Here is a 25,593-nt window from a genome sequence, read left to right as displayed (position 1 = left end):
GTGTGCACGTTCTTCACTGGCGTTGTTTATTTTCATTTATATAATGTGTTACTAGAAAATAATTCAGCCGTTTTTCCTGCGATCATAGTCTTTGCTCATGTTCTGTTTCGAACTTTTAATTTACTACCCCACCCCCCAAAAATATATTCGCCGCCAACATGACATAATCAGTAACCTAAACCGGATCTATGCATTATATCTTCACTCCTTTTAGACATGGAAATTTGGAAAAATCTGTTCTCTATTTTATTTGATATAACTTTTTGTTAATGCAGAAATGGCAGATGTACCGTAGTATATATGCACATATGCACGTTGGTATATTTATATATTAGTATATGTAAAGCCTTAAACACTTGATAAAAGTACCTTTTCAGCCTCTTTTTCAAACGGCATAATAGATTTTCAGTATTACTACATAAGGGGGTTGTGCCAAATTTGGAAGTTATCCCCAATCCATAGGATAGAGGATAATTGTCCTATGACTGAGGGGTCCGACTGCTGGGACCTCCACCAGTCCGGAAAATGGGCTCGACTTCCACCTCATTCACAATGGGATCTTCAGAGGCCCGTTCCCTCGATCTGCGGGGGTCCTAGCGATCGGACTGTTATTAGTTATGGTTAGGTCATAACTTCCAAGTTTCGCAGAACATCTTTTAAGATGTTTTATTTTAACTATATTTTCGAATTTATATTCCTTTTACAAGAAAAATATTATAGGTTTTTTTTTTTTCTTTAGTAAAATATTTTTTTGTGTGCATGGTCTGTGCTCTATTTTTAAACTTTAAAATTTGTTGAAAATTTGTTGAAATATTGTTAGTTCTTGAACGAATATATATGTAGTATTCCTTAGCAAAATCGTATAGACATAAATAATTTTACTTGGGTGGGAGTTAAAGGGATTTTTTTGTAAGGGTTTTTTTTTTTTTTTTACTCATATATTTATATTGTTGCTTAAAAGGTTCTTTACATGAGTGGTCTTAATTTTGGAAGTCTCTTTTGTTTTATAGCTACTTGCTAATTTATTCAGTTTGCACTATTTCTACTTTAATTTGCCTGAGCAAAGAATATAATCTAGCTGGTTTTTTTTTTTGTTTTTTTTAAATATACTTTTATATGTAATATAATTACTAATTTAGTTGCTCCTTTTTTCCCCTCTATGTTCGACTCTCCTGGACTGTCTTCTGAACGTCATCACTGCACTTTGTGAATATATCCAATAATAATGACAAATGTTAACCCTTTGGGACTGCACATTGGCCGCGAATGTACTGTAGCGCACTGATAGATTCTCACAACCATCTCCATCCCAAATGGGGTCTCCCATGGTTAACAGAGCAGGAACTGAAGCTGCTCAGCCAGCAGTGGGTGGTGTAAATGCAGTTGGTGGTGGACCTGGTGGCTATAATAGAGGAAACCAAGGGGGAAACTTTGATGGATCTAACAAGCGTCGCCGTTACTAGTGCATCATTCCATACCGATGAGAATGTTTAGTAGATAAATTCCAGTGGAATGCCTTCCTTTTTTATTTTTTAATTTCAACCTATTGTTTTGTCTTAAAACTAGCATTTGTAGAAAGTTCTTTTTTGTTATGTAACTCATACCTATTGTGTTTTTTGCTCTTATGAGATTTCACTTGCCTCTTGACTTTGTGAAGGTTGAATGTTACCGTGATTTATTCTATTTGTATTAGTATTGTAAAACTTGCGGCTTAAATGAAAACAATAAAGGCGACACTTCCTTTGAATTGTTTAATAAAGCAATTTAAAAGGTAGAAATTTGGTGTCTAGATTAATATTCTCCTTATGAATGCTCTATAAATCCGCTTCCCCATTCCCCCCCCCCATGTTTCAGTGGTTCTTGACAAATGATGGCTTGTGAGTGATGCATGATAAAAACTTGAAAGGTTTTATGTTTATTTTTTTAACTTGATTTTTTATTTTTTATTGAGAAAGCTTCCTAAAAATTGTGCTTAAGAGAGCACCGCACAGGGTAGTATGCTCCGTCTGCTGCCTTTACCACATTCATTTATGCAGCATTTTTGACCAACACTAAACCATTGCTGTTGTTCTGCAGTGCCTAAGGGTGCTTTAACACTGCTCTCAGGTACCCATTCAGTGGATCCATCTGGGCTCACGTCCAAACCACTCGCAAAACAGGATTCTGGCGTAGACGCTTGAATCCCATTTTGCAGTGGGTTCAGATGTGAGCTTTGACATAGCCACTCAACAGGTGTCTTCCTAGTGCCACTGCAGATGATTGACAGGTCTCTCCCTTCTATGTTTACATGGAGATACCTGTCACTCATCTGCAGCAGCATTGGAAGAGCTGGCCAGGGGTACCAGCAGACTAATTTTGTCTTCAGCTATGGTCCCCAGCTTTTTAAGCATATTCTATGAAATGCTTTGGGGCTTAATAATATAAATATAAAATAAAGTGCAGGACAGGAAAAAATCTAAATAACTTTTATTGCAAAAAAAAACATTTAAAAGACCAAGAAGTTCATAATGGTACTTGTTCCAACGCAGAGGACAGAATTGACACGTGTTGGTGGATGAACCAAATGGGGAAAAAAACACTAGCAGTAATAATCCAAGTAGAAAGGATAAAACCTGATCACTTCATAGTGACTTATGCGCAATGGAAATAGAAATGACATGCCAGCGGAAAATTATATGGAAGTAAAAAGTCAATCAATGTAAGGATATAAAAGTGAGTGTTTTCCTGGCAGCCAAAATGGAATGGGCTCACCCAACAAATATATATATATGGTAATATACTTTACCATAAAACCTGATTAAACAATTTAGAAAATGATACCGTATTTTTCGGATTATAAGACGCACCCCAAATTTTGAGAAGAAAAAAAAAAGAAATATTTTTTTAATAAAATGGTGGTGCTTCTTATAATCCTTGCATCTTATTGCTTACCGGGGATGGTGGCTGCGGTGAAGCAGGGTCCCAGGGTCACTGCTGGAGGAGGCAGGAGTGGGGTGATGCTGCAAGTCACAGGCTGGGATGAGGGGGTGTTCTGATGTGTGGCACGTCCGGTGCTGCTGCAGGGGTGTCTCCGTGTGCCCGGCAGTTGCTGGCCTTTGCTGCGGGGGGCCTCTGGTGCCCAGCGGTGCTGCGTGGGTGTCCGGCGCTGCCCGGGGCTCTGCCGACATTTTGCGGCAGGACAGAGCCCCAGCACTTCCACGGTTCCATGTGCTGTGGTCTTCGGGAATATGGCCGCCGCAGCGCCGGACACCCACGCAGCACTGCTGGGCACCAGAGGCCCCCCTCTGCACAGGCCAGCAATCACCGGGCACCCGGACACCCCCTCATCCCAGCCTGCGGCCTGCACCCGCGATCTCGGTAAGGCATGTTTGCTTTCTAAGACTCACCCCCATTTTCCCCCCCAGTTTGGGGGGAAAAAAGAGCGTTTTACAAAGCGAAAAATACGGTATATTTCTTCAAAGGGAATCTGTCACCACAGTTGATTTATCTAAACTATTAATATGGGCATACAGGTTATAGACTGCTGAAAAAGTCCTACCTGTATGCCTTGTGGATAAATAATCTTTTATCAATTTGTATAAATGACCGCTTCCAGGCTCTGGGCGGATGGTGCCAGGAGATAACTCTGCCTCCAGAGCTTATTTCACATGAAGGGGAGTTACCAGTGTGGGACAAGTAACTAACACAGAACAGGAGAAATTGACTTTGTCGTCTTGCGAACACATTTTTTGCTTCTCTCTCACCTCTCCTGAATTGCAACAATATTACCTGTGAGATGGGAGCTGAGAGGAACCTGCAGATGTGTCAGTTATAACCGCACACAGCTCTGAAGTGAGATCAGGAGCGCACAAAACGGACATCACACTGGTAACTCCCCTTCATGTAAAATGAGCTCTGGATGCAGTTATCTTCCAGGCAGTGTCCTCTCCAGAGCCTGGAAGAGGACATTTATATAAAGTGATAAAAGATGATTTCTCAACAACACATCTAAGGTGAGACCTGCAGGGAGGACTGTTTTCAGCAGTTTATAACCTGTATGCCCATATTAATAGTTTAGATAGGTCAAATGTGGTGACAGATTCCCTTTAAAGCTGTAACGGTGATGAAATTGGTTCTGTCATTTTTCGGATTTTATTGCCTTAATATTTGATATTCCAAATGCCATGTCTACGTTTGCAACCAACTAGTTTTCAATTGTTTCAATGCATCTAAAATAATACAAGCATTGCAAGTGTCAATGAAAATTGTTTCCAGGCCCTGTGTAGTCTGACCCTCCAGCACACTTATTATTTCCTACTTCATTTTACATATGTAAACAACAATTAGGAGGCAGATGGAAGAAATATTTTTATCAGTAACAGCTTTTATAGTAGTTGACATCCCATCTCATACATTTCTTATCTACATGATAGGAGAAAGTCTCATCTATGCTATCTTGGGAACGGGCCCGCCACTCACCACTGTCAGTGAGGAGGTCACCATGCATGCACCTCTCTCGTTAATTCTTATGAGATTTCCAAAAATTTAACAGTGGCAACAAGGACTCGTTCCCGAGATTAATTGCAGGCTGTAGTGTATCCTACAGTTACAGCATATTGCATGGAATTGCCAGAAGTTTGCGAGATGGGAATACTTAACACGCAATGGGATGAATGCATTCTATAAATCAACATATATTTAAATGGGTTGGTCCACAAGCAACATTTATCAGCTGTGATCGCTGAGGGACCTCCTCCAATTGTAAACCCATGTTTTCTTGAATGGTGCTGCGGTCACGGGTGTAGTGCTGCTGCTTTCTTCGTCTATGGGACAAACGGAGATGTCAAAAAGAGACTGATGGGGGACATCTGACCATTATTATAGGTAGACCCTCAGTTGTCGTAGATTTCACCTATTCCACAAATGAATGATAAATGTTCATGAACAACCCCTTTTAACAGACCAACTACCACAGGACAATGTGTAATGTGTAAAGTCATCTTTGCTACAAGTGTACAGCCATGAAAATTGTCAGTTTTGTAGATACTTTTTAATATTTCTGATTTTACAGTCTCGTCAGTTTTACCGGTATCCAAACTTTTATATTTCTAGTTTATGTATCTACACAATCCTTTTCTTTGAGATGAAAACCAATTTCTTTGTTTGATTGGATTTTAAAAATGGGCAATTAATTTTTTCCCATGCATATTTAGGCTACCATATGGACTGACATATTCCAAATATGCGACATTTTTTAATGCAAAATGTATTTTGCAAAATATATTTGCTTGAATGCGTTTTTCACCTAAGCAGTTATTCTTTTGTACGTGTTGCCTTATCATACCTCTAGATAATTAATGTAAGCATATTACCAACTGTTATTCATATTTCATATTACCAAAAATTTGTTATTTCTAGAGGAGAGACACATCCTGTTTTTTTTCTCCTTTTTTTTAAAGATTACATTCAAATTTCCAAGGTAACTTTTATTCTCACTACATAGTGAATAAAGTGTTGGTCTATTGATATACTGCAATGTATTCACTCAAATGAATGTGACCAGTAAAGAACAGCTAAAAATGTAAGATATTTAATATCTGGGTATAGCAGGCTACAGTTATATTCATTGTCAAATTTTAGTCCGGTTTCATGCCAGACCAAGAACCGTATCACTAGCACTCACTTCTATCTCTGTTATGTCATTACTTCCGCAGTTTCTGGAAGACCTACCTCGAAAATAAGCCCTAGCATGATTTTCCTGGATTTTTGGAGTATGCTTGAAATATAAGCTCTGCTCCAAAAATAAGCCCTAGTTAGTCAGGAACCCCACCTGAAACCTCACTATCTGAGTCCTCCTTGCATTTCTATCCCAAGGCTTGCAGACCTTTGGTGACCATGATGTCACTCTTGGTTTCTAGAGGTACTGAAGAGGTGTGTGTGTATACACATGTGTATAGAGGTGCAGTGTGTGTATATACATGTGTATGTGCAGCATGTGTGTGTGATGATACTATTATATTTTAATAAATGTCGATATTTGTTTTGTTTTAGAATAAATGTGGTTTGCTGTTCATGCAAAAAAATAAGACCTCCCCTAAAAATAAGCCCTGACTCCTCTTTCAGATGAAAAAATTATTTAAGACACTGTTATTTTCTGGGAAACACTGTAGTACACAATGGAATCTTCCGTAAGTAAAAGGGGAAAGAACCACAGGTGGCCTCCAAGTCACTAGTACAGACTGCAAATAAAGTCCTGAGTTATACACTCCTTTACATTGAAATTGCAACCCCAAGAAGTTTGAAAAAGTAGTGGAGTTATGAAAACCACAAGATCAATAGGGGTTAATGATACGCAAATTGTGGGAAATAATTATACAAAATTTTCAAAATATGTGGGTTTATTCAATATTGAGTATAAGCACCACAAAATGTACACACTTAAAGGGAATCTGTCACCCCCAAAAATCGTATATGAGCTAAGGCCACCGGCATCAGGGGCTTATCTGCAGCATTCTGTAATGCTGTAGATAAGCCCCGATGTATCCTGAAAGGTAAGAAAAACAGGTTATATTATACTCATCCAGGAGCGGTCCCGCTGTGGTCCCGGTCCGATGGACGTCGCGGCCCGGGTCTGGCACCTCTTGTCTTCATGCGATGTCTTCCTGCCGCTGCTCCGGCGCAGGCGTACTTTGTCTGCCCTGTTGAGGCTGAGCAAAGTACTGCAGTGCGCAGGTGCCGGGAAAGGTCCGAGAGGCCCTGCGCACTGCAGTACCCCTCAACAGGGCAGACAAAGTACGCCGGAGCCGCAGCAGGAAGACAAGAAGAGGACGACATCGTATGAAGATAGGAGGCGCCGGACCGGACCGCAACGCCCATCTGACTCTAAACGAGTTGGGACCGCCCCTGGGTGAGTATAATATAACCTGTTTTTCTTACCTTTCAGGTTACAACGGGGGCTTATCTACAGCATTACAGAATGCTGTAGATAAGCCCCTGATGCCGGTGGGCTTAGCTCATATATGATTTTTGGGGTGACAGATTCCCCTTTAACTTAATTGATAGCAGCCAATGAATTTATTAATGGTTGTCTAATGTTCTACCACACTGAATACTCTTGAGCGTGCAAATCATCAATATCCACCTACTGGCAGCTCCCTGTGCAATTGCCGATTAATGACATCCCACATGTGTTCAATGGGAGACAAGTCTGTAGACGCTGCAGGCCATGGTAGCGCATGTTAAGGCCACACAGGCTGTTCGCTGTAGCATGAGCATCTGTAAAGCGCTGCGGAATATGTTGGCGCTATGTAAATAAAAATTATTATTATTATCTGGCAACCTATTGTTGTGTTGAAAAATGGCTTTTAGGACTCTTTTCCGTTCCCTTTAATTAGCCTCTTCATAGAGTTGCTCAAGTAGTCTCCAAACCAATCTCTGGCTTTCAATTGCGTTCAAGACAAAAGTGGACCTTTGAGCTCATTGTCATGAACACCTGTGGCTGAATGTCTGGCTCAAAACCCATGGTCGTGCAAGCACTACTTCTGATGGTCTGTGTAGACACTGACACCTTATGCTTAGTACGTGACATCTAACTTCACATTCAATACAGAATGGATCACCATGCATCAATCTTCGAATCTCACGAGACTTAATGGGCAATGTGATGAACAGGCCATCACAAGGTAACGTAAGACCAGTCCTTTTAATGGGATTATTGTGTGGGGTGTTATAATACACAGTTGCTGGACCCTCAAGTCTTTATTTCAGGTACACTAAGGCTACGTTCACATTTGCGTTGTGCGCCGCAGCGTCGGCGCCGCAGCGCACAACGCAAACAAAAACGCAGCAAAACGCATGCACAACGCTGCGTTTTGCGCCGCATGCGTCGTTTTTTTCATTGAATTTGGACGCAGCAAAAATGCAACTTGCTGCGTCCTCTGCGCCCCGACGCGGGCGCCGCAGCGACGCATGCGGCGCAAAACGCAAGTGCGCCGCATGTCCATGCGCCCCCATGTTAAATATAGGGGCGCATGACGCATGCGGCGCCGCTGCGGCGCCCGACGCTGCGGCGCTGGCCGCAAATGTGAACGTAGCCTAACTGCTCAATGTTACATTGATTATGTTGTTACACCAGTAATATGACAATGTATGCAAAGTGCTACAGAAATGTAAGAGGCCTCCCCGTCGTGGAATTAAACCCCGGTCTCCCGCGTGACAGGCGGGGATTCTTACCACTATACTAACGAGGATTGGCTACCGGAGCTGTTTTTCAGTACTACAAAACCAAGCCTTTGATAGCCTGCATGGCCTAAACGTGCTTCAATGGCCTACAACATCTCTGAAAAGGTCTCCTATGGAGAATATCTGGGATATCATTGATTGGCAAGTGCAAAAGGAAGTTACCAGCAGAGGATCTTTGATTTGCATGTGCAAGTGCATTTAGTGGGGCAGAACATTTCACTCATTAATAACCTCATTGATGTCAACCAAGTTGTACAAGCTCAAAGATTTCTGTTTCTGACGCTCATACGCTATGCTGAATAATTTGAGATGTTTTGAAACTTTTGTTTCCGTTTTTTTTTTTCACCGTCTGCATATCAATAGCAGGTCTATCCATTCTGTGATTTCCATCACTCCTTTACCTTTTATTCTTAGTATTGCAATTTCAGTGTTGAGAAGTGCGCTTCCCATCCACGTATGATATAGATGAATAAGTTAGTCATTAGTTAAAACTTGGATCACTAGAAACAGCATCCTGATTATATACATTTTACTCTGATATTGGGGGTGAAGGGTGTTTTTATCAATTTCATATATGCACAAGTTAGTGCGTAGGTAGAATAAGTAACTCAGTGCTGTAGATAGAACATACCTCTCTTTGCCTCCCTTATAAGTCTAGCAGTATACAGAGGTATCATACCAATCTGAATACCTTTATATTGCGCTTTACTATGGTTATATGCATGACTTGGTGCAGAAAAGATTATACGTATGTAATCTGACGGTTTACTACCCTTTTAAAGTTTATATTGTTTTCTAAATTGTATATTTGAACGTGTTGTTTAATGGTATGATAAAGCATGTGTTTACTTCTGATGTCATTGCATATGGAATGTATGTATCTTTGTAAAAACCTGTCTGGAAGCCTGACCTACACAGATAAATAGCGTTACACTCCATATCACATGGACTAATAAAAGGATTCACACTGAAAAAGTTATTTTTCACATATGAGAAATAAATTAGATTGAATTTGAAAAAACTCAGAAAAACTGATAATCCTGCATCCAAGGAGCCCTTGATAAAGTGCTTTATTCAGACCAGATTACAATCCACATATAGATATACCTTTTGTGTATAGTCTAGCTGACATGGGTTTTGGACTCAATCGGTCCCATATTTATGGGTGTTTTTCTTATGAGTTTTTTTTTTTCTTCTCTGGTCCACTGCTGCACTGTCTCAGGAATGACTGTTTTTGTGACTGTTCTTGTCACAGGATATGCAAGATTAATTAGTGGCGATTAAGGGCAAAGCAATCTTATTCCGGGACTTTTTTAACTAAAGTAACACCTGAAGGTTTTTTTTCATATAGATATTATTCATTCTATCACAAGTCTCTATATCCTCCTGAATATATTTATTATATAATATTATGTGTGTGGGTTGATATTAACTTATTTAGTTGTTCTTTTTTATCTGAAAACACATTCTATACCTCTATTCAGTTAGGTCATGACATCTCTTGACCTTTATTTTCTTGAGGGTTACCATCTCCATCACCAGAATTTCCTATATGATGTTGATGAATTTGCATGGACTAAAGTATTCCATAAAGGGAAGGGGGGAATAAAACAACTATCACAGGTAATGATTATGATTGCATGGCTCCTGTCAAACAATTATAATGATGAAGATGACAATTCAGCCTCCCTGATGGCTCCCTTATCCCTGATAATTGAGGTTACCATAACAAGCAGATGGTATGGGCTCCATATGGCCTTGTGATTTTGTACTAATGCATTATGGTATTCATAAAAGAGCATAGATAAATACTTTGCAGGATGAGACCTAGGAATGTAGATGATGTCTGACGGGAAGAAAACAAGAGTCTGAAGTACTTGGACGTACACCATGTATAAGACAAGTACAAGTACAAGAGTATGAAAGGCAAATGTGAGGGAAGTGCATTTATAGAAAAATGAGAATTTTTTAAATGTTTCTGTAAATGGAAAACTATGTAATGCAGCCATATAATTTCAATGTGTATTAAAACAGTTCTCTGTGGAAATATTAAAGGGATTCTATCTGCATTTTGTATTCTACCAAATTGCTGACTGTTCTCGATGGGAAAGATTTTGTCGTGGCCAAACATTGTTGTGCTGTGATAATGAATCTTTTTTCCTGACTCTCTTCACTCCTGCAAGTGCTCTGAATATGATCTGTAAAACTAAAGCACTTTTGCCTCTCTGTATTAAGGGTTCAATAACCCCATCCTTCTGCTCAGCTGTAGTGGGATCCTTATTTGCTAGAAGTGTGAAAGGAATCCGACTAATCATCTGGTACTGTGATCACTGTGTGTCCAACAATAATACAGTAAGTTTAGATTTATCCAAATTTACTAATGGAGAAAAAGATGTGCAATTGAAGGTTATTCTGAAGAAAATGAACTGGTATGAGACATCATTCCTCAAAGGTTTATCTTTGTACAGATATCGATTGTTTCGAAACATTGGTATTCAGTAAGCTTCCAAGTAAAGGGTATTTGTGTAAACCATATTGGCATGTCCAGTGAATATATACTATAATGGCCTTATAGTTGGTCTGTTAATTGCTATATCCAGTTCTGTTGCACTGCTTGGCGATTCTGTTAATCGTGTCTTCTCAATTTATTTTTTTTTTGTCGAGTGCCATATTAAAGCCTTTTTTTAAAATTTAATAAACTTGATGACCAACTTGTTTTCCTTAAAGGGAACCTGTCAACCCCAAAATCGATGGTGAGGTAAGCTCACCGTCATCAGGGGCTTATCTACAGCATTCTGTAATGCTGTAGATAAGCCCCCGATGTTACCTGAAAGAGGAGAAAAAGATATTAGATTATACTCACCCAGGGGCGGTCCCGCTGCTGGTCCGGGTCCGGTGCCTCCCATCTTCATTCCATGACGTCCTGTTCTGGTCTCAACACCGCGGCTGCGGTGCAGGCGTACTGCAGTACGCAGGTGCCGGGCCTCTCTGACCTGTCCCGGCGCCTGCGCACTGCAGTACTTTGCTCTGCCCTCAACAGGGCAGACAAAGTACGCCTGCACCGCAGCCGCGGTGTTGAGACCAGAACAGGACGTCATGGAATGAAGATGGGAGGCACCGGACCCGGACCAGCAGCGGGACCGCCCCTGGGTGAGTATAATCTAACGTCTTTTTCTCCTCTTTCAGCTAACATCGGGGGCTTATCTACAGCATTACAGACTGCTGTAGATAAGCCCCTGATAACGGTGTGCTTACCTCACCATTGATTTGGGGGGGTGACAGGTTCCCTTTAATGTAGCTCTTATCCCTGATCTATCTAGAAGCTAGTGGTACTCTGTATCAACCTACACTTAAGTATGTGCGTACCAGAACCTGGTTTCATGGTGTTATATTTTTAGGCTAAGCTAAATATTACTCATTATTGTTAGAAATTTTTGGTATGAAAGGAAAATTTGGACCAAAAATGTTTTTTTTTGTTCACCTTTACAAAGAGTATCCACTCAATTTATCTTTCAAAGAACCATTTTCCTGAAGAATATTTGGAACCTGTTTAAATTGTGATTTTTTTTTTCTATTAGTACATTTCCTCAAATTGTAATACACAACTTAAACTTATTTATCATGTTTAATGGTGTGATCATTTTTGCAAGTACTATTACGGGTGAACTTCTCCTCGAAAGAAAATTCAGTAGCTTTAATGTTTTGTCCACAACTGACAACCCCTTCTTAGTCACTTTTCCCCAAGTAAAATAGCTACACCTATACTCGCCTCCAGTGCCGACGCCATTCCACCAGTGTCGTTACTTACTCTCCCGAGTCATAATAATGTCAATCTGCTGCCTTTTCACTGTCCCCCTTCTTGGGACAATTCAGTCATCCGTAGGAAGTGAGGGAGATGCTGCAGCGCTCCTCCATATGTCAATTACATCAAGGCCCGAGAGAGCCTGTGACGGTACCGGAGGAGAGTATAGGTTTTATTATTTTACTTTGGGGGGAACAGTGATTGAGAAGGGGTTGTTCAAGTAGTGGACAACCCGTTTAAAAGGGCTTTCCAGTTTCAGAAAGCCTCTGTATCCATAGTTTGTTTAAATAAAAGAAATAATAAACTCCTTGCTTTACTTGCACTTCCCTGGTCTAGCATCATGTCTTTGCTGCTGCTTCCGATGTCTGATATTATCTGTGGTGCTGTCGTCACATCGACATCATTGCAGCCAATCAATGAGCTGAGCGGTTTGTGCCATCAACTGGAGTAGAAGCGCTGAGCTTCTATATTGGCGTCAGCCAAACAGACAACAACATCATCATGGGTGACTTCAACATCCCCACTGATGCCCCTCAGTCAACAGCCTCCAAACTTCTGTCCCTTACTTCATCTTTTGGACTTACTCAGTGGTCCTCCGCATCCACCCACACAGATGGACATACACTAGACCTGTTCTTCACCCGTCTCTGCTCTCTATCTAACTTCACCACCTCCCCTCTCCCTCTATCCGACCACCATCTGCTCACTTTCTCATCCCTGTCCTCCTCACCGGTCACCCATGTCCAGCAGCATGCGTATCCCTACAGAAACCTTGCACACCTAGATACCCACACACTGACTCTATCCTACCACTGACATCCATATCCTCACTCCACGACACACAGTGCCACTGCTTTCTACAATGCCACTCTTGCATCAGCTATTGACACAGTTGCCCCTCTCGTTCATGGCAGAGTGCGACATCAATAGACAACCCTGTCACAATAACACCACTAAAAAGCTTCAGCAAGTGTCCAGGGTTGCACAGCGGCATTGAAAGAAAACACATTCGCAAGACGACTTCACTGCATTCAAACAGGCAACACTCGCTTTTAAACCTGCTCTCACCTCTGCTAAACAGGCCTACTTCACAACCCTCGTATCTTCTCTATCCTACAACCTCAAACAGTTAATCAAAGCCTTTAACTCCCTCCTCTGCCTCCTCCAACCTCCCTCATTGCCACACACTTTAAAAATAAGATCGACTAAACAAGGCAAGTCTTCATTGTTCAACCACCACAACCCCTTTGTATAGCAGATCAATGCCCAAACCCCATCTCCTCCCTATCCAACATCACTGAAGGGGGGGCCTTAATTGTCTCCTCTCCAAATCGCTCCTCACCACCTGTGCTCTCGAACCCATCCCACCTCCTCCCCAACCTCACCACCACTCTTATCCCATCCCTAACCCACCTCTTCAACCTATCACTAACTTCTGGCACCTTCCCTTCTGCTTTCAAACATGCCACAATCACACCTATCCTTAAAGGGAACCTGTCACCCCCAAAATTGAAGGTGAGCTAAGCCCACCGGCATCAGGGGCTTATCTACAGCATTCTGGAATGCTGTAGATAAGCCCCCGATGTATCCTGAAAGATGAGAAAAAGAGGTTAGATTATACTCGCCCAGGGGCGTTCCCGCTGCGGTCCGGTCCGATGGGTGTCGCGGTCCGGCGCCTCCTATCTTACGATGGCGTCCTCTCCTTGTCTTCACACTGCGGCTCCTATGAAGATGGGAGTCCCCGGACCGGACCGCAATGCCCATCGGATCGGACCGCCCACCGAGGTGAGTATAACTAAACTCTTTTTCTAATCTTGCAGGATACATCGGGCTTATCTACAGCATTACAGAATGCTGTAGATAAGCCCCTGATGCCGGTGACCTTTCCAACCGCACATTCAGCGTCTCCCACTCCCACACTACCTCCTCATCCCACCCTCTTTCTGTTGTTTAGTCCCCCAAGGCTCTGTTCTAAGACCCCTACTTCTTCTAATCTGTGCACTTAGCCTGGGACAACTCATAAAGTCCCATGGGTTCCAGTACCACCTTTATGCTGATGACACTCAGATCTACCTTTCTGGCTCAGATGTCACCTCTCTGCTGTCCAGAATCCCAGAGTGTCTATCAGCCATATCCTTCCTTCTTCTCCTCTCGCTTCCTCAAACTCAATGTGGACAAATCTGAACTCATCATCTTTCCTCCATCTCATATATCTTCCTAACCTGACCTATCGCAATTAACGACATCACGCTTTCCCCTGTACTGTAAGTCCGCTGCCTCGGAGTAACCCTTGACTCTGCCCTGTCCTTCAAACCGCACATGCAGGCTCTTTCCACCTCCTGTCGCCTCCAGCTCAAAAATATCTCCAGAATCCTTCCTTTCCTCAACCGTCAATCTACTAAAATGCTTGTGCATGCCCTCATCATCTCCCGCCTTGACTACTGCAACATCCTTTTCAGTGGCCTCCCTGCTAACACCCTTGCATCTCTCCAGTCCATCCTTAACTCTGCTGTCTGACTAATTCATCTCTCTCCTCGCTACTCCTCCACTTCCCCCCTCTGCAAATCTCTTCACTGGCTCCCATTCCCTCAGCATATCCAGTTCAAATTACTAATAACCCACAAAGCCATCCATAACCTGTCTCCTCCATATGTCTCTGAACTAATCTCCCGATATCTTCCCTCCTGTAATCTCTGATCCTCTTAAGACCTCCTTCTCTCCTCCACCCTTATTCACTCCTCACCCAACCGCCTCCAAGACTTCTCCCGAATATCCCCCATCCTCTGGAATTCTTTGCCCCAACGTCCGACTATCAACCACATTCGGATCCTTCAGACGGAACCTGAAAACCCACCTCTTCAGGAAAGTTTACAGCCTGCACTGACCCTGCTGCCTCCTCACCATTACTGAAGCTACTGCCTCATCAACACCGGAGCTCCCGAAACCCTCAACCTATTGTCTCCTTCCCTACCATCCTGTAGAATGTAAGCCCGCAAGGGCAGGGTCCTCGCCACTCTGTATCAGTCTGTAATTGTTAGTTTGCTTACTGTAAGTGAAAGCTGTAATTTGTATGTAACACCTTCTCATGTACAGCACCATGGACTCAATGGTGCTATATAAATAAATAATTCACCGCGATGCATGGAGCAGCCCCAAGGCTCCTGACCCGAACTCGACAGTCTCATGTATGCTCGTGAACCTGTCAAGATCAAGTCACGAGACTCATGGCTGATACACGGACCATGAAATATAGATGTGTGAATCCAGCCATAGACTCTTAAATTACCAAATTCACTTTTCACCTTTTCTCCTGTTCATTATTATAATTTGCTTGTTATTGCTGATTGAGTATAATAACTTGTATTACTATAATTATAGCCTATTCTACACTGCTCAAAAAAATAAAGGGAATACTTAAACAACAGAATTAAACTCCAAGTAAACAAAACTTCTGTGAAATCAAACTGTCCACTTAGGAAGCAACACTGATTGACAATCAATTTCACATGCTGTTGTGCAAATGGAATAGGCAACAGATGGAAATTATTGGCAATGATCGAGATACCCTCAATGAAGGAGTGGTTCAGCAGGTGGGGACCACAGACCTCACCTCAGTACCAATGCTTTCTGGCTGATGTTTTGGTCACTTTTGAATGTTGGTTGTGCTTTCACACTCGTGGTAGCATGAGACGGACTCTACAACCCACACAAGTGGCTCAGGTAGTGCAGCTCATCCAGGATGGCAAATCAATGCGAGCTGTAGCAAGAAGGTTTGCTGTGTCTGTTAGCTTAGTGTCTAGAGGCGCTACAAGGAGACGTGGAGTGGGCCGTAGGAGGGAAACAACCCAGCAGCAGGACCGCTACCTCCGCCTTTGTGCAAGGAGGAACAGGGTGAGCACTGCCAGAGCCCTGCAAAATGACCTCCAGCAGGCGGCAAATGTGCATGTGTCTGCACAAGCGGTTAGAAACCGACTCCACGAGGATGGTCTGAGTGCCCGAAGTCCACAGATGAGGGTTGTGCTCACAGCCCAACACTGTGCAGGACACTTGGCATTTGCCACAGATCACCAGGATTGTCAAATTCACCACTGGCGCCCTGTGCTCTTCACAGATGAAAGCAGGTTCACACTGAGCACATGTGACAGAGTCTGGAGACGCCGTGGAGAGCGATCTGCTGCCTACAACATCCTTCAGCATGACAGATTTGGCAGTGGGTCAGTAATGGTATGGGGTGGTATTTCTTTGGAGGGCCACACAGCCCTCCATGTGCTCGCCAGAGGTAGACTGACTGCCATTAGGTACCGACATGAAATCCTCTGACCTCTTGTGAGACCATATGCTGGTGCTGTTGGCCCTGGGATCCTCAATGACAGGACAATGCCAGACCTCATGTGGCTGGAGTGTGTCAGCAGTTCCTGCAAGATGAAGGCATTGAAGCTATGGACTAGCCCGTCCGTTCCCCAGACCTGAATCCGATTGAACGCATCTTGGACATCATGTCTCGCACCATCCTCCAATATCACGTTGCACCACAGACTGTCCAGGAGTTGGCGGATGCTTTAGTCCAGGTCTGGGAGGAGATACCTCAGGAGACCATCCGCCGCCTCATCAGGAGCATGCCCAGGCGTTTTAGGGAGGTCGTACAGGCACGTGGAGGCCACACACACTACTTAGCATCATTTCCTTGTGTTGAGGCATTTCAACTGAAGTTGGATCAGCCTGTAACTTCATTTTCCACTTTGATTTTGAGCATCACTCCAACTTCAGACCTCCCTGGGATATTAGTTGTGATTTACTTTGACAATGTTTAGATTTTATTGTTCTAAACACATTCCACTATGTAATGAATAAAGATTTACAACTTGAATATTTCATTCAGTGATATCTAGGATGTGGGATTTTAGTGTTCCCTTAATTTTTTGAGCAGTGTATAATACGTTCTCATGTTTCATTAAGAAAACCCCTAGTTCATTGTGCATTGCATTTAGCATCTTTAATGTTGCTGTTACTGAACACATTAAGTTCTAACAAATTGAAAAATAGCCATCATTTTAATCAGCTATAATAGATTTGTAAAAAAAAAAAAAAAATCAGGAAGAATTAATCAGTGGTCAAGAGTATTTTCCTGAGGAGAGCACTCCCAGCATTGCACCTCGTTTCATTTTTCAATTTTTAGATATTGGTGTAATTGATTATGAAACAAAGAATCCTTGAGTGAAAGTATAGTTTTTAAAGTGTACGTTTAAATAGAACCTGTCATGTCCCCAAATTCTATTAACCTGCGGATATGGGGTTAATCTGCAGGTTAATAGCGTCCTAAAGTCTTGCGGCCACTGCGCTGAAAGCTTGCCTACAAGAGGAAATTAACTTTATGCCTTCCGGCAGCCTCCGGCTTTCAGTCATGTAGGCGCTGCTTCAGTCACCGCCTAGTACATAGTTATCTGTTAACTATGACCTGGTACTGATGCACCACTGAGCCGGTTGTCTGTCAGTGCCAGGGCGTTGTTATGGCCACCACTCACTATAAGGATACGTTCACACAGGGCGTTTTTGCTGCGTTTTTTATGCTAATTTTCAGCTGCTTTTTACAGTACCAGCAAAGCCTATGAGATTTTAGATATCTCATGCACACACATTGGTTTTTGTGTTATCAGTATTTTGTGCTTTGCTGTGTTTTTTGGACATAGAGCTTGTCACTTCTTTCAGCGTTTCTGCTGCGTTTTTTCACCCATTCACTTGAATGGGTGATGAAAAAAAACGCAGCAGAAACGGAGGTATCATTATTTGCTGCGTTTTTGCTGCTGTAAATCCAAGGACATTACCATGGACAAAGAGAAAAAAAAAAAAACGCACCAAAAAAATGCACCAAAACACACCTACACCTGCGTTTTTGACGCAGCTTCTTTCCTGCCAAGAAGATCAGGTTTTGCTGCTGAAAAAACCCCAGCAAAAACGCCCTGTGTGAACTTACCCTTATATATACTGAGTGGTGACTGAAGCCGCACCAGCACTCCTCTGGGGAATGACTATCTCCTTTGGTAACTGTTCATGTTTTTTTATTTTCCTCTTAGTTCCGTTTTTAATCTTTTATAAAAGTACTTGTACTATGAAATGACATGAGTGTAACTTGAATTGGCTCATATGTATATTTTAGACTAAGGCTGAGTTCAGACGGACGTGTTTCAGTCTGTGTACAAAGCGTGAGATACGCCCGTCTGAACCTCACCTAAAGCCACTCACCGCCATCTTCACATTTTTTTTTTTCCAATATGTTCAATTGTATATTGTTTAACGCTGTGTTCTCATAGAAGTGTTTCTACCATGGAATATAGTACATTATTCCGCCCTCTGTGTAACAGTACTGACTACAGTGTATTGCACAAAGTGATCGTGTTTATTTCTGTTTGTTATTTTGAGCTAAAATATGACATTTTTGGACTCACTGTAAATCTCAAGTGATGTCCGAAATCTCCGTTGCATGCAATAATCGGTTTACAACAAAAAATTCTTAGTTATTTTTAATTCCATTATTACAGGGGGCCATTTTGTAACAACGTATGTATGGTACAGTAGATGTGTGCTGACAAGTCCTGCAATGTTTGATTATTTAACTACGTACTGTAGGAAAAAAAGTAAATTTAGTCGCTTTTCGTTTCTTTACTTTTTTTCCCCTCATTTTGCATAAAATATATTTTTCTATTATGTACAAAGTAGAAGTTATTAGATTCTCCTACATTCCCTTTATTCTACCATAAGGTGTACTTTTAAATGTACAGATTCTGTGTATATCGGTAGCCAATGTGATTATGTGAAATTTTGTAATATGTATTATCTGGGGAAAGCGACATCTTACCTTCCATACATTTTTTTTTTTTTTTTTGCTTGCTTGGTCTCAATATGTTCAGAAACCTCCTCAGTCTCCAAAAATTCCTCAAGTTTAAATCATTAAATACCAGATTGTGGGAGGACAGAAATAAAGAAGCAAGTATCTTTCTGTGATAAATGCTGTGAGAATATCATCATAAGGGAAAGACCTGATTGACTCACAGTAAAGCTCTGGCATCACATAGAGAAGAGCACTGCACTTTGCATACACAAAGAGCGCAAATCTATGTTTATAAAAAGTTAAAGGTAGGGAAAAAGACATAGAAAACGAGTTTGCCTTAGGCTGCTGAACATCCAAGTAGAATCCTGTTAGTTGGAAAGGGCCTCCCAGGTCATCGTGTCCAACCCCCTGCCCAATGCAGGATTCACTAAACCGTCTCAGACCAATGTCTGTCCAGCCTCTGAAAACTTCTATTGAAGGAGAACTCGCCACCTGGCAGCCTGTTCCACTCATTGATCGTCCTCACTGTCAAAACGTATATCCATTATACATTGACTACTGTGTAAGGGTTGACAAAACTTTGTCTACTTATGAGCTATTGATTCTCTCTTCACTGATCTTTCATTGATCACAACTGCTCAAATCTGTCTACAGATCTGTCTTCAGTAAAGGATCAAAATACATCTGCTGCCCATAAACGTTTGAGCGGGGATTGGAGGGAAACTGAAGCAGAGAGACAGTCTGCTGAGGATTATAGTGACACTAGAGCATGATGCAGAGGGGAAACTAAAAAAAGATGCTTATTGGCCAGAAAGTGTTATTTATCATGAAAGTAATTTAGTTTATTATGGAAGTGCAGTTTTCTGATGGTCCTATTCATGATCTACAAGATGAAAGTATTTTTAACTCGCCAATAAATCAAAGCAATTTTCAGCAATGTACATTTGGCAAAGGTTAATTACTCACTGTAAGGTTCTAAATATTTTGTGACTCTGCAGATAGTTGATTGCTTGAGCAGTGGAATATCTTCCCTATTAAATAAGTTCCGAAACAATATGATTCTTAAATTTGATAAAATGTGCAAAGTTCTTTTAATTTTGTGCAAAGATCAAAATCTGAATAGGAGGTTACATGCATTTGCTCTCTTAATGTGTGTTTTAGTCAAATCTTTTTCAGCAGAATCCAGATGTTACAACGTGTAGCTCCACAATGAAAATGGTGTCGTAACAGCAGAGCATCATGATTTTGGAGTGTCAAGAAGTTCGTAAAATCCAGGGTGTCTTTTTGATAAGTAATTGTAAGTCAATTTATAAGTTACTGTCCAACCTGGTAACGTAGATGCATCCTTACAATGCAAAGAACCTCTTTTTTTTAATCACCATTTCATTTAACGCCATGTGAGCAAAGATATCAATTGCACAAAAAAAATGTACAGCATATAACCCCTTCATCCTCTGGGCCATTGTTTTTTTTGGGGGGGTTGTTTTTTTGTTTTTTTCGTGACGAGTTGTATTTTTAAACGACACCATTGGTTTTTACCATATAATGTACTGGAAAATGGGTAAAAAAATCCAAGTGCAGTGAAATTGCAAAAAAAAGTGCAATTCCAAACATTTTGTTTTTGTTTGTTTTTTTCTTTTTTTTTACCATTTTTACTACCAAACATGTCTAGGTTCTTTTTTTTTATTTTAAGTGGTGAAAAAAAATCCAAAGTTTGTTTAAAAAAAAAAAGAGAAAAAAAAAAAGCCATTTTCCTAGACATGTAGTGTCTCTATTTTTCGGGATCTGGGGCTGGATGAGGGTTTATTTTTGGCTTGCCAAGCTGACGTTTTTATCAATATAATTTTGGGATGGATACGATCTTTTGATTTCCTGTGCATTTTATTGCAATGTTGCTGTGACCAAAAGCCATAACTCTGGCGTTTTTGATTTTTTTTTCTCGTTACACCATTTAACCATCTGATTAATTCTTTTTAGATTTTGATAGATCGGGCGATACAAAATGTGTATTTTTTTATATTTTTATTTTATTTTGAATGAGGCAAAAGAGGGGCGATTAGAACTTTTAAAAATAATTTTAAACTTTTTCCTTCAGCTGTCTTCTTCGAAAACTTGAAGCTGCAATATTACGATTGCATATGTAGTGAAGGGAAAATCTTTAACTGGATGTCCACTAGTGGATATGACCGCAGCTTAATCAATTCAGGACCTATGTTATATAAAAACAATATATACTCACCTCCCGCAGGGGTGCCACCCAGAGATCTCAATGCCCCTGTGTGTCTACGGTGACATGACATTGTTGTGTCACGTGCCTGATGCAATCAATCAGTGGCTTCTGATAGGCTGAAGCTCATCAATATTCCGTCAGGGCGAATATCCACTCTGACAAAATGGTAAACAGCTGTCGCTCATTGGCTGTAGTGTCATGCCACCAATTTTCATTTGGTTCCTGAGTTGATTATCAAAGTTTGTCCAGTTGTGGAAAATCCCTTCAAACAAATACATTTCATGTAAAATCCTGACTTAAACAATTGGTCTCTGTCTGATGACACATTCCTCTGAAAGGATTTCTGGGTAGATGTGCACAGGGTAGTTCAGAAGAATCAGTGGGGGTGATAAAGCTATTAAGTGTTTATTTTGCCATATGTAAATGGTTTTATTAGCATCTAACGGGAAACATATCCCTTTTCGTGAGCAATAGTTTTAATTTTCTTCCGTGAGTCAAGCCTTTTAGTTGAATGGGCTTTTCAATTTTAATCCCACTATATATTGTACCTTATTTTCCTACTGTCCCATGGTGCAGCATGGAAGTATTGACTAACACTTTGCTCTATTTTTACAACTCCATTTCCAAAAAAAAGTTGGCATGCTGTGTCATGTGTAAAGATAATAAAAATACAATGATTTGGAAACCTTATACCCATATTGTATTCACAACTGATCATAGGACACAGATGAGAAGTTGAACTTTGGACATTTTTCCATTTCATTTGAATAAAAATTAACTGTAATTTTATGGCAGTAACACAATCCCAAAAAAGTTGGCACAGTGTTCAGAAAAGGCTGGAAAAGTAAGTGTTACTTTTAAAAATACAGCTGAAGGGTTTATTTTCAACTAAGTGACATGACTGTAAAAAGAGCATGTTAGGGAGGTAGAGTCTCTCAGAGGCAAAGATGGTCAGAGGTTCACTAATCTATTAACAACTTAGTCTTAAATTGTAGAACAATTTCAGAGAAATGTTCTTTAACGTAAAATTGCAAAGACCTTGACTATCCGACTGTCTAAAGCACATAATATCATCATGGATTTCAGAGACTCTGGAGCTATCCATGTGCACAAGGGACAAGGCCAATGGTCAACATTAGATGCTTGACATTCTCTGGTCCTGAGTTGACACTTCATTAAAAACAGGCATGATTTGGTCTTGTAAATCACTGCATGGACTCAGGAATACTTCCAGAAATAATTGTGAACACCGTTTGCCCTGACCTTCCAAAATGCAAGTGAGAGTTCTAACACAGAAAGAAGCCATATATCAACACAATTCAGAAATGCTGCCGCCTTATCTGGTCTAAAGCTTATTTAACATGGACTGAGGCAAAACGGCAAACTTTTCTATGGTCAGATGAATCAAAATGTGGAATTCCTTATGGATCTATATCCTGTGACTTGAGATGAATCACCATTCAGGTTGTCATCAGTGCACAGTTCCTGCACTTTTGATGGTATGAGGCTGCATTAGTGCCTATGGCACGGGCAGGTTACATATCTTGTAAGGCACTACCAGTGCTCGGCCTTATTTAAAGGTTTTAGAACAACACATTCTCCATCCAGACAACGTGTCTGTCAGGTAAGTCTTTACATATTTCAGACATTGCTAAGCCACGTACTGCATCCAGCACAACAGCTTGGCTTCTCAGAAGAAGAGTTTGGGTGATGATCCGGCCGCCTGCAGTCCCCACCTTCCACCAATAGAAAAGATTTTGCGCATTCGGAAAATGAAAAATCCAGCAAAGACCTCTGACTGAGGAGCGGCGAGAATCCTCCATCAGACAAGAATGGGACAACATTCCTCTCCAAAACTTAAGCTACTGTGACTTTCTTAAACAAATTAATTTTTTGCAAATGAGATGGAAAAATGTCTAATGTTCACCTTCTTATCTGTGTCCAATATTCTGCTGTGAATAAAATATGTCTATAAGAAATTTACCATCATTACATGCTTTTCTTTAGTTTACACAACGTCTCAACTTTTTGGGGGGGAATTGGGGCTGTATAAAATAGTTCTCTGTTCTTGACTATTTCCATATTTGCTTTTGACTAGAGAAGATAAACACTTGAGACTGTTTATCCTATGAAGAATCCCCCCTATAGTTTCTACTCTTGTTTTTACATGATTTAATCTTCTTTCCTACTTACCATCTCTTCTTCCATCTTATTCCTCTTAAGTTTTCTTTTTTCCATCAGATCTATGTCAAAATGTTAAAAAGCCAAGAATGTTACTATGAATATTAATTTTATTTTTTTCCCCACAAATGACTATACTCTTGTTAGCATTGATATACTGATTAAAGCACTCTAGTTTATCACTTGAAATATTTTGATCACCGCAAATCACTTGTTAGCTATTTTTGGAGGAGGAAAGTCATCCCTTCGATTGACATCATCATTGAAAGAATAGCGATGCATAATATATGAACACACTCAAGCATTGAGAAGTTGAAACATACTCCATATTGAAAGAAGTTGGTTTTATTGGAATAGGAAATTCTCATCATCTTCATCCTAAATCCTTATATAATTATTTGCTTTGCTATCAGGCGGCTGGCAGTACAATATCCTTATTTTGTATAATATCCTTTATGAATATGCAATTAAGCTAATCATGTAATGGTGAACGGTTACGTTGCATCTTTCTTATGTTTTTGTTCTTTAGTGCTAAATGACTATTGCCTCCCGTTCCCTCCATACCTCTTTCCACTGTTTTTTTTTTCCCCGACACCCTCCTGCCCTCCATGCCTACCCTTTTGTTTTAAGTAAATTTTTTGGGTTGCTTTGTTATAACCTAATTTTTTTATGGATAAACCTATTAAAAACTACTTGACTTTGATTATTATTAGGAAAATAACCCATATATTTCAAGGATACGTTTCACTTTTATTGACATGGTGTTTGCCGACAATATAATGTGTATTGACCAGCAGGATATGATTACTACTTTGAATACTGACCCCACAGTTGCACCTCACCTCCAGATTGGGGCAACCTCTATTTGAGCAGCACTACTTTACTTGCCATTTTTGGACCTAACCTTTTGGGAAACTTTACAGTACTGTTTAGGCAACTTGTTGTTTTTTTTTGTTTTGTTTGTTTTTTATTATTTGTTTATTTTTCTAAAAGGCTTGAGTGACAGGAGGAATTGATTGTGTGATCAGATGTATTTTATATGGACCGATCTTTTCTCCTCAAAGCTAGTTAGCAACTAAAATGTCTACCAAGTAGACTCCCTGCGTCTCCAGCCAAACATAACATGCATAATAGTGGTTTGGCAGTTTAATGTGCTGCTCCAGTATAGGATCATTTTCTTTGTCAGCATGTATATCCTATAAAATGAAGTTAAAATGATTTATGTTTGTGTACTGAAAATTGTGAGACCATATGGTAATATATTGAAGAATAGTGATGAGCGAGCGTGCTTGCCAATTGAGTGAACATCGGGGTGCTCGGGTACACGTCGTATTTAATGTCAGTGTTCATGCTAGAGGCCCTGCCCTGCTTGTTTCGTGGCTTAAGCTACTTTCACACTAGCGTCGTGCACTGCACGTCGTGCCGACGCAACGACCCTAGCGTTGAAAGCGCCTCACAACGGGGGCAGCGGATGTAGTTTTCCAACGCATCCGCTGCCCCATTGTGAGGTGCGGGGAGGCGGGGGCACATGCGCGGTCGGAAAAGACGGGAACGACGCAGCAAAAAACGTTGCATGCAACATTTTTTGCTGCCGACGGTCCGCCACAACACGACGCAACCGTCGCACGACGGTTGCGACGTGTGTCAATGCGTCGCTAATGTTAGTCTATGGAGAAAAAACGCATCCTGCAAGCACTTTTGCAGGATGCGTTTTTTCTACAAAACGACGCATAGCGACGTGCAGTGCACGACGCTAGTGTGAAAGTAGCCTTAGACAGCCAAATAACATGCGAGGATTGCCTGTGTATGGCAGGCAAAAATCATGCTTGGTTTTTGGCTGTGTAACAGCCACGAAACATGCAGGGCAGGGGGGAATCAAGCACTAGCGATACTAGTGTACCCGAGCATCCCGATGCTCACTCGAGTGGAGAGCATGCTCGCTCATCACTGAAAGAATCTATATCTCTTGAAAAAATTAATTAAGCTAAAGTAAACTGCACAAAATAATAAAAATAACCAGATCTTAAAAAAAACTTTTAGGTCAGTACCAATTGTCCGATGAGACCCAGCAGCCGCTTGTGTTTTTCATGAAGCGATAATGTGCCATTCCTGTTGGCGTCAGTACTTGACTGCAGTTTTTACATGTGTTTAACCCCTTAGTGACGGAGCCAAATTTAAAAAATCTGACCAGTGTCACTTTATGTGGTAATAACTCTGGAACGCTTAGACAAATTCCAGTGATTTCGAGATTGTTTTTTTCGTGACACATTATACTTTATGATAATTATTACAAATTTATGACGATATGCTCTGTGATTATGTATAAGAAATCTC

At 41.0% G+C, this 25,593-nt stretch overlaps 1 protein-coding gene across 2 annotated transcripts in view; it reads left to right on the top strand.

Annotated features, from left to right (window-relative positions):
* PSPC1 (paraspeckle component 1) overlaps positions 1–25,593 on the top strand; it is a 133,310-nt gene that overhangs the window by 78,506 nt on the left and 29,211 nt on the right. Inside the window, exon 9 of one of the 2 annotated variants that reach the window (XM_077298360.1) lies at positions 1,278–1,778. The exons of the other annotated variant lie outside the window; for it this stretch is intronic. Coding sequence (XP_077154475.1) covers positions 1,278–1,463 — 186 coding nt within the window. The 3' untranslated portion in view covers positions 1,464–1,778. Of the gene's footprint in view, positions 1–1,277; positions 1,779–25,593 lie in introns of those variants that run through there. 2 annotated transcript variants of the gene reach the window in all.

The sequence above is a fragment of the Ranitomeya variabilis genome, chromosome 3 (genome assembly GCF_051348905.1).
Source record: "Ranitomeya variabilis isolate aRanVar5 chromosome 3, aRanVar5.hap1, whole genome shotgun sequence".
In the NCBI taxonomy this organism is placed as follows: domain Eukaryota; kingdom Metazoa; phylum Chordata; class Amphibia; order Anura; family Dendrobatidae; genus Ranitomeya; species Ranitomeya variabilis.
This window is presented reverse-complemented; position numbering and strand designations above follow the sequence as displayed.